A 10581-nucleotide genomic window follows, 5' to 3' on the forward strand; every position below is an offset into this window, starting at 1 on the left:
ACAAGTTGTATATTACCATACTGTGAATGAAACATCATTTTTCTTTGATTTTTTAAATATGTAGGTAGGATTAGGTAGGATTACGCCGAGATTAGGATCATGCCGATCAATTAGTTAATCGTGATTGACAATTAACTTTTTTAAATGTAAAAATTATTGCTTGCAGCAATTACAGTCAATCAATTACCTTTAAATTGCAACCAACAATTAAAGAATTAAAACTAAAACTTGTCGTAAACCGAATATATCGATTCCCGTTGCAGTCTTAATATTGCTTGTTTAAAGCAGTGCTTCTCAACCTATTTGCGCCATGGCACACTTACGAGAAGCTAACATTTTTCTTAAAAACCGAATAAAATTGAATTTTTAATAAGATGCTTGCGATTATATTCTTGTACATGATTTGTTCATGTTTCTGGTAATATTTGAAATGCGTACTCGTATTTTCTCATCTAAAGTTCGTATACGTTTATAAACGTAAACGTTTTACATTCTTTATGGTTAGCGTTATGGAAAAACATTTGTTCACAGAAGTAGGTAGCTAGATTATTTCCAAGCGATGCTCACTGTTTTGCTAATAACATTTTTTCAAGATTTATTTATGGCTCACTGCTGTACTTCATGTGCAGCATTCCAGGATGCTGTTGGGAAGCACTGCGCAGCATTGCGTTAACGGTTCTTGCATCGACTCTGTTGTAGTTCCATAACGGGTCCATGAACGATTTCTCAGTCTAGAATTTTACTAAACTTTTCGTCAAGGAACTTTTTCTTATGGTTTTCAAATCCTGTATAACAAGTAAAAAGCAACTTTTTCTAACAGGAAAAATTTGTCCTTCTAGCCTTTATGATACACACAAATGTTGTGTAAAGGAAAAAGCTAGAATTCGCATTAATTTCTTTGAAATTAATTCCCAAAAATTTAATATCGGTGCAATTTGACTGCCTAGTCCTCTCAACTGTAGTAACATAACATTCATTTATATTCTAAAGCAGTCACGGACTGAGTCACGTAACGGATTTGTCAATCTCAATGTCAGAGTTCTAGATGGTTCTAGAGAAACATTGGATACAAAGTACAAGATCGAAGAGTAGCCAGAATTACCGTAATATATCAGTAAAGGAAAACTTCGACATTCGTTAGCCTACATCTGCAAAATTCAATTCTTAGTACCACCAATGTCCTATATAAACTTATAAAATTAATATATGTATTAATATGTATTAATAATGTATTAATAACATATACATATATGTGATATCGTGTAGAGACGCGAAGGTGCTATATCTCATTTACATAATTAAGGAATAATTTACATCTATTTTCTACTTTTCCGAAGAAAACCTTCGGCGCAACCACTCCTAGCCATTTACATTTATTTTTCATTTATTCGTGTTTGTTTCTTTCTCCGTCACTCATACTGTACCTTAACCGTCGCCTAAGTTGCTGCGGCAGCACTGCCTCGAAGCCGTCGATGCTATGCCTATCTGGAATTTACGACTTCGAGTTTCATTATTTATTAAATGAAACTTAATCTACGTGGAAGATGAGAAAACAAATTTTATTTGTCAGAGATAATTACATTTGTTTTTCTGTCTTAAAATTTGGAACACATTAAAAAAAATTAGAAACGCAAAGTACGAGTGTCACAAAACAATTTATACCTTTTTTTTTGTTAGTACATCTTATTGTTGCATCACAGACGAGGTGTAAAAAACGTATACATTATCCGACAACTCATTTTGCGATAACCTGCAATCAACTAACAAAACTGATTCTTTCAATCGTTAGAATCACACAAGCATATATCGATTTATCGGTTTTTGACTCAATTTTGGCAGTGCAATGTATTTCATACTTTAACGATATTATGGTACAAAATATTTACAATTGCTTGAGAACCGGGAATTACTAATCAAGGCTGATGGCACTGTTTGTACCTGATACCTTTAACAATCTATCGGAACTCTTTGACAGACGTATCCTTTCCTCTGGTTTTAAAATTTCGGCTATTATCTTCTCATCGCTTCGTCGTTCTGGTTTGCGTAAAACTTCTTGCGTTTTATTATATTTTTGCGTCACGCAGGAATCGCCCCCTGCCACCTCGATAACGGCATCCAGTTGAGTTACTTGAATCTCAGAAAAAGTAATTCTTCCATTGATTTTACTTTCTGAAGGCACACGGGAGTTGGGTTCAGGTGGCGTGGAAATGGGAGGTCGCAATGATTTCTCGTCATTACCATCGTTCAATTTTAGTATGTTAGCCGGTTCTATGTAAAGCTGCATTAAAATATTTACATTAATTGCAAACTACAATTTAAATCGCGCTACTCTGTTTCCCCCATAAAATATGGTGTAGACTTACTGCATCGAATTTAGAGTCCAGGAATAATTCTTGTAAAAATCGCCGTGCTGGCATTCTGTATGTACCACTGCCTAAACGAGCTGCTACGTCCGAAAACAAACAAGCGTCCTACAACGTAACATTATATATTAAGAAATTATTGTAGGTATACGTACTTTATTTTTATTCTTAAAACTGAATTTCTTGGTATACCTGAAACTTTTCCGAATGAAGTTGTCGTAATCTAAGCAAGGTTTGCCGACTATGCCTGTACCATAGAGGATTTGCCATGCGCTGAGCATGTCTGATTATTACTCTGTTCAAGTAAAGTCATACATCATTAAAATTAGTATTATTTAATTTTGTTTAACATGTTAAACGTGTTAAATTAATCTTACCTTTGCAACTTAGCGTCTTGATCTGTAATCGAATCTCTGTTACTACTTTTTCCGGGGCGACATACTAAACATATACGACAATGGTCTGCATCTACGTCATACTCCGAACAAGACTCTTCATCCACTTCGGTCGATTCTACATCGGATTTAGGTACGTTGTCCGCTATAGTTCGGAAGGATGGTTGTGGCAGTTCCGGAAAAATAGTTATAAGTCTCTTTGGCAGGGCGATACCCATGTAAAATAAATTATCGTTACTATCTTCAGGAGGTGGAGGCGTCGAGGTGAGTACGTGATCCGCAATCCAGCTGCGAGATGAATCAAACTCTAATAAACTCTGCAATGAAAGTCGGCCATCTAAACTGTACATCTAAACAAATCAGATACAACAATGCTTAGTTACACGTTCCGTGAAATGAAAGATAAATTGATACGCTTACCTCTAAACTACTTTGAGAATAACTTGGCCTACGATGGCGCTGGAAGCTACGAAGTTTTGCATACCCTTCAGCATCTTGTTGGCTTAATCTTTGAATACTTGAAACAGGACTTGGTGTTTCTCCCCTTTCTCTGTAATGAAAGAAGATTATTAATGACATCATAGAATAAAAAAGATTTATTGAATTTTATTAATCAACAGAAATTTGGAAACAAGTCTTACGGTAGAGCATAGCGCCTGGCTTCAAGATCTGTAGCTGCACTTTCGGATCTATTTCTGGTTCTTCGAGCTACTGGTTCCGGTAACTCTGGTTTCCCGTCACTAAGACTTCGATGGTGTCGTTGTATGGGGATCGGACTTGGCGCTGAATACGTGCTAGTAGGAGGAACAATTGGCCAATGATCTCCACGTCTGTGTCTGACGCATGGCCAGTCGAAATTCAACAGTGCATCAGCACCTGCACGAGTGGTGCCAATAAGACTGAGACTATACATAGCTGTTGCTCGTACCGCGTAATACGGGCATGTCTCTGCCATGGACGTTATCAATTCTATAGTTCCTAAATGATTTAATTGTTCTACGCCAGCAGCCGATGTTCCAGCGTGGCCAAGAACCCACAATGCAGACTTCGCTCTTAAAATCTTTTTACTTAAACTAGTACCTTGCTCGTCTCGAGCTTTCAACTCCAATCTCCAACTCCTATCTGCAGTGACGCGTCTTGAATCATCTAGACTTGTCTTTCGACGAAGTTCGGCTAAGGAATCACCTTTTTGTAGGTTACACGTATCTATTACTTCCGCAGACTCGGAATCCATTATTGTCTCCAATCTATTCGATTCTACCGTTTCGTCTGTACCGGACTCCTCTGACATAACGCAACCATCATCGATTAATGAACAATTAGTTTTGGTACACCGCGAGTTTGATTCCGAATCCGTACCGCCTACTTCCATTCTGAATCGTTGAATAACTCGAGCGAAACGTTGTATTACATTTCGACGTAACAACAACTGCATACCCAGCTCGTGTTGTGCCAATTGTCCTATCAAGTGTGGCAAAACAAAAATATCTTGAGGTGTCATAGGAACGTTAGTTGTTCTCCTGTGATAACTTCCAGTTTCATCTCTTTGACGACGCGTTAAGGAATCGTGTATTTCACCCTCTATTAAACCAACGTATCTTTCTGCGAAACCCCCTGGACAAATCCACTTTTCCAATTCTTCCGTGGGAGATGAAAGTGTCGTGAAACCTTGATGAAGAGAGTACAATCGAATTTTCAACAAGTAACCTTTGTCGCCTAATTCTTCGAGCCATTTACTCCAATCACGAGATTGACCTCCTTGCTGCAACAGAGCTTCTAAATACTTCGTTTCTTCGCAAGCTTCGTGCAACGCTTCTAAAGCAGTTAGTGCTACAGTTTTATTGGAATCCGATAACCGATCAGACAGTAACGTTATCGCCCAACGATAGGCATCGGCCATTCTGGCTCTCAGTATCAACCGAAGGAACTGTGTAGCGTATAGACGTGTATTGTCCGATGATGCTTCCGTAATAATCTTAGTCATTACTTTCCTATTAGATCCGTCTCTAGAATAATCTAAACTTGAGACTATTAGTTTAACGTAACAGTCATGATTAGTAGCTAAAGCTAAGTCTTGCAACTTTTCTAATAAATTAAACCCATTCAGGATTACAGTTCCTTTCGCCGAATGGCTCAAATGTCCAAGAAACAGGAAATACTTTTGACAACAAGTGGTAGACATATGACGAGGTGAAAATAAACACTCGTGAGCAGACTGAGCTGTTTGAACGCAAGTAATTTGCTCCGCGATATCTCCAATTAATTCATTTAATAGTTTCGTACCCTCGGGTTCGTGAAGTTCTAATAAACAGTTTAATAAATCACAACCAGCTAATGTTGCTTCTCGTGCTAAATTGGCATTTGTTGCTAGCTCTATTCTACTATATCCATTTGAACAAGGTTTAAAATAACGTACGAGCCTTTTCATGAACAACCTGTGATCGGAATCATGGAATATTCGCATCGTATCTTCTCGTGATCGTAATATAGATCGCACTACCGGCCAATTCCATGCGAGAGCATCTTTCGAACTGAGTACTTGAGCATCTTTTAAGAGAGGAGTAGTTGGCGATTCTCTACGCAGCCAATGCCTGCCCGACGTTCGTTGCCGTCTTGGTATGGTCGGCCTCAACCAAGTACCTGCTTGTAAAATTTTATCTAGAAATAGACTCGCAGGTGCTGGTCTTCGTCGCATCATAATATGCATTCGCTCCAAAATTGTTACAGCTGCTAAGGCCTGGTGCTTTCCAGCACTCGCGTGTTCCAATAAATTCGGTAAAGGAGGTGTAAGATCACATGCTTCTGGAGGCAATAGAGAATGTGCAAGATGCAATAACGCACCTAAAAGAACAGCAGCGCGTACAGAAATAAATGTATCGCTAGAAACAATAGTTTCCGCGAGAGCGTAATGGAGACCACATTCTAATAAAACGTAAACCAGCAACGCTAAATGTATTTCTGTAATATTCGGACAGCGTGACGATAAAGACGGTAAAATATATTTTCCTTCAGCCGCAACAAAGCCTTCTGACAATTTCCATGAATCACGCGTCCTACTAGGATCTACTGCTGCTAGAGCAACATCTGGCTCATCTGTCCATGTAGGTAAAGGTAGATTCAACAATTCATAAAGTAATTCTAGAACAGCGCGTCGTACTTCGAGTTGTTCAACATACAATATATCTGCTATAGCTTTTAATCCTGAGTTATCATCGGGTCGACAAAAATGTAGAACACCAGGATAAGATCTCAGTATACTCAATAATGCCAATTTACTTGCTGCGAATCTTTCTCGTTCTTCTTTTGTTCCGTCTATACTTAAAGAATGCAACTCGCAATAAGGAGCAGCAAAACATAAGAGAGAAACACTATTCCTGGTTTCGGGAGTATTTAATAACTTTAATAAGACTGCTACGACAGATTCTATTATAGCAGGGCTTTGTCCAGTCATAGCAGCTCTTCCAAGGGCACCAATGCCTCCGCAGCTAATTAACAAATTTGAATTTAGAACTCCTAACTCGCAAAGAGTTGCCAAAAATGCTCGAAACGTTCCATCCTTTTCTTCGACTCCTCCGTTTGTCAGGCTTATTAAAGATCTTGCTAAAATTGGACTAAAATGTTTTGGAGCTAATACTAAAATTCTTCTAACAAGTCTAAGAGCTTGTAATCCTTCTGTTTCATTTCGTAAATTAATATCCATACTACGAGCAACAAAATATGGATATTGCAATTTATTAATTGCAATAACATCTTGTTCTTTCTTGAGCATATATCGTACTGCACGCAATGCGGCAGCACGAACTTGTGTGGCTTCATGAATGAGACCAACTCGTAGGCTAGAAAATTAAAAAATAATGTAATGATACACGATAATAATTCTATAATACTCATAATGAATACTCAAAAATTCTTACCAGCAAAATATATCGTCAGTGGCATACCCATATTCCGGTGAATCATTTTCACTAATTAACTTAACAATAGCATTAAGATATGCTAGTTTTTTTATGCTTGGAACATTGTGTCGCTGACAAAGGTTAGTCAAAATTTCTTTAATGTTTTCCTTCAGACCTAATGAAAAAATGCATTTCTAATAGTCATTAGAGATGTAGATATATTTTACAAAATTATTTGGCTATGTATACAATAAAAATATATATTTCCTTATTTTCTGTAACAGTGTAGAACAAAAATAAGTTGCTTACTGTTACGTTGGAAAGCTTATGAATGCTGACATTAAAAAGTAATTTTCTATTATCCCTTAAAGACGGTTTACTTTAATTTGAAGTTGTTGTTTCTTGTATTACTTAGGAGACACCTATTGCAATGGAAGTTACAAAGATAAACATGCGTACAGTGAGTCACAAAGTTATTGGCATGAGCAACAATTTTATATAACTACTCAAAATAAACAGATATTTAATATTTTTATAAATGTTTTAAATCAGTATTCCCAAAATAGGAGATTAACTATGAATGGTATCTTATAATGCACAGAGTACAGGAAAAAAAAGTTTTACTCCAGAAATATGTTGATAACTTCTCTTCTCTACTTTTTTCTATTAATGCATTCATCATTAGAAAAGAGAAAGAAACAAGTTTAGGTATCATAAATTAGTCAATATTTGGAGAAGTGAAAAATTATATAGAGATTAGAAATATTATGTACACAAGTTATGCAACAGTACAAAATATTATTGAAAGACACAAATATATATGACAGATTACGATAAAAGAAAATCACTTTAACATTGGAAAAGTTAAAGATACTCCAAACCAACAGTTCTTAGCGTTCGTTATGTCTGAGATTCCCTATTACACAACATCATTATGTTATAAGAAGACAGCATGAAAAACAACATTTTCAGCATAATACTTGCAACATGCCAATATTTGTGTCCAGCTTGAAGCACATTTACGATTATCTTGTTATTGTACAAAACATGAGTGAATTTTTTTTCTACATATTTGAGAATATGAGATAATAAAGTTATGTTACAATGAGAATCAAATGTGTGTTATGATTGTTTTTTTCACATTTACAACCAACTTCCTTCTGAGAATCGCTCTGTACTAATATTTATGTTTGGCACTGTAATTGTAGACCTATGTGAGGTCATGTTATCAAGAGTACTGTGAGTAGAAAGTTGCAGATTACAGGTTAGGTTACTAACCTCTTGACAGATCGAGTTGCACGCAGCTGTCTTCAGTGTTTTGGTGGCCTATAAAAAGAACACATGAATAGAAAACGAGCGTAGTTTCGAAATAAAGAAACTGACAGTCAATGTTCAACATACGATGGCTTATACGAAGGTTTCTACCCCAAATCTTCCAACTAGGAATTGCCATTTCTTTACCGGCTGCTACCCACGATCACAATCAACACTTTTTGTCCGATTGTTACTGCTGTTCTTTCGCATAGCATATGACATTTTCATTGTTAATCCAATGCCCGAAGCACTATAAACGCACTACTGATAAATCAACTGTAACACGAGTCAAGGATTACATGAGAACGTTGCACTCGATCTACCGCACACTTTGAGAAATTTTTAGGTATCCTGAGAAAGTTGTAAGGGTCACGATAGACGTATAATCGACAAGCGAACACGCTTTTTCTGTTTCCTATTTCCCGTAAAGTTAACAAAACTTCTGTGTCAAGTCATGCGTTAAATATCATCCACGAACACGATTTTACACTAAACACGAATTCCAAGGAGCGAGTACTTTATTTCTGAAGTAGCAACGTATTTTCCACTGTCTAAATATACAAGCGAAATACATGCGACACATTCGACTGGCGTGGTCGAGGTTCAACATGGTTCAACAGATTAAATTTTCAAACAACAATGTTGCACTCTCGTTTCATAGTTTAATTTCCTCGTTACAATTACATCCCCGGAACTTCCATGATTTTTTTTGGATGGCATTATATTCTTTTCAACGTTAATATTGATTTTATAACAGTAAAAATGGTTCTGTTTAAAAAAATGTTTTCGTTTGGTCATTGTTAGAATTTCATCCTATGACGTAAACATGATTCGAGTCATAAAGAAGAATTGATTATCAGATATTAAGTAACGGCAAATTGATTTCGTTTTATTGAAAGATTATAATATTTGTTAATAATCTTATTGGATTCGTAATATAGTTTATTTCTAGCGATTGTGTTTAGAAGTGAGCTTTCTCATCGTCCTTCAACCTTTATAGATGGCTACACTGTACTACGTGAATTTACGTGAATTAGCTTTCATCTTTCAACAATTCTATAGTGATCGGTTAAAGCGGTAGTTTCTTTAAATTTGAAAATAATGGCTTATGCGGTGGATAATTTGGTTCAACACAACATGGGTCCAGTTAATGATAATTTAGTTCCAGATTGGCTTCATTCGGAACAAAGTACAGGCGTAAGTTTCGATTAAACTTTGACATTAATGTGTTTCTAGGTTAGAATGACAATGCAAACTTATGGGTATCTTCAATGAAAAATTCCTAATAATCTTAATAAATTACACGACATACATCTGTTTTCATAAATTTCGACGGTTCTCTTACATACAATAATAATTTAATAATTTATGAAAGAGTATATTCACTTTGATATGCTCTAATATCTATCAATTATTATTTATTGATAGTATAAATTATTCGATTAATCATATAACTTTTTAAAAATTTTGTTAATTAGACATCAATTATGGCTTGTGAATTTAATGGAGGTGTTGTGATTGGAGCAGATTCTCGAGCAACTACAGGGTAAGAAATAAATCCTATTTAACCCTTGTCCAGATAATATAACAATAGTTGTATAACTGTTTAATATTCTTGCAGGGCTTATATCTCCAATCGCTTTGCTGATAAATTGACCAAAATCACAGACTACATTTATTGTTGTCGGTCTGGTTCAGCAGCAGACACTCAAGCTATTTCAGACATAGTCGCATACCATTTAGCACTTCACAAGTAAGTAGCTTATATGTATAATTAGTTCATATTTAATAGTAATTATTATAAACGACACAATTATATTTTTGTAGAATGGAATTAGGCATGGAGCCATTAGTGGAAACAGCAGCAAATGTATTCCGCGAATTGTGTTACAATTACCGGGATTCTTTAATGGCTGGAATCTTGGTGGCAGGATGGGACAGCCGTAAGGGAGGTCAAGTTTATAGTGTCCCCATAGGTGGCATGTGTGTACGGCAACCAATTTCCATTGGGGGGTCTGGTTCGACGTATGTGTATGGTTACATGGATTCTCAGTACAAACCAAACATGACAAAGGATGAATGTGTCAAATTAGTTGAAAATAGTAAGCAGTTAACACGCATGCCGATATGATTATCTAATAGTTTGATACTTATGGACTTCCTTGACTTTACAGCATTGGCATTGGCGATGTCTCGTGACGGTAGCAGCGGCGGTGTCATTCGAATTGGTGTTATCACGGAACAAGGAATTGACAGAAAAGTTATACTGGGCAACGATTTGCCACGCTTTTATGAGGGTTGAACATCTTTATGTTCAGATGTTATTCATAAATTATATTGTATAGCACCAAAAATCTTGTACCGATTATGTCGAGTTTCTTAATTAAATCTAAACAAAAGGACACCTATTTTACTATTTCTCGTTAATTTTGTGTCGTCCCAAAATTAAACTAATACGTTAGTACAGTCTTTAAAGAAGTCTTTACACGTTGTAACAAATCCGATAAATAATTTATTGATACCCGAAAATCATTTCGGGAGCCTCGCTAAATCGCGATCGTTAGTGTGACCAAACACATCTACACGACTACAACTATATCTAGGTCGTATTAT

At 36.2% G+C, this 10581-nt stretch overlaps 2 protein-coding genes across 3 annotated transcripts; one reads left to right on the top strand and one right to left on the bottom strand.

Moving 5' to 3' along the window:
- Window positions 1–1538: 1538 nt before the first annotated feature.
- On the bottom strand, window positions 1539–8846 carry LOC128888516 (rapamycin-insensitive companion of mTOR). Of its 2 annotated transcripts, none has more exons than XM_054145431.1 (9): window positions 8056–8846; window positions 7933–7980; window positions 6673–6829; window positions 3400–6594; window positions 3179–3308; window positions 2741–3075; window positions 2556–2658; window positions 2364–2471; window positions 1539–2278 (listed from the first exon to the last, which is right to left on the bottom strand). In XM_054145431.1, exons 1-9 carry the CDS (start codon window positions 8105–8107, stop codon window positions 1910–1912), a joined length of 4497 nt encoding a protein of 1498 aa, XP_054001406.1. In that variant the 5' UTR covers window positions 8108–8846; the 3' UTR covers window positions 1539–1909. The 2 variants fall into 2 exon arrangements, with proteins under 2 accessions (XP_054001406.1, XP_054001405.1); XM_054145430.1 differs by having other exon boundaries at window positions 2741–3108.
- A 130-nt stretch (window positions 8847–8976) lies between these two features.
- On the top strand, window positions 8977–10376 carry LOC128888629 (proteasome subunit beta type-6). Its single transcript, XM_054145685.1, has 5 exons — window positions 8977–9165; window positions 9447–9514; window positions 9590–9721; window positions 9796–10070; window positions 10143–10376. Exons 1-5 carry the CDS (start codon window positions 9070–9072, stop codon window positions 10268–10270), a joined length of 699 nt encoding a protein of 232 aa, XP_054001660.1. The 5' UTR covers window positions 8977–9069; the 3' UTR covers window positions 10271–10376.
- The last annotated feature ends 205 nt before the right edge of the window (window positions 10377–10581 follow it).

The sequence above is a fragment of the Hylaeus anthracinus genome, unplaced genomic scaffold, assembly GCF_026225885.1.
Source record: "Hylaeus anthracinus isolate JK02 unplaced genomic scaffold, UHH_iyHylAnth1.0_haploid 11994, whole genome shotgun sequence".
Lineage (NCBI taxonomy): Eukaryota > Metazoa > Arthropoda > Insecta > Hymenoptera > Colletidae > Hylaeus > Hylaeus anthracinus.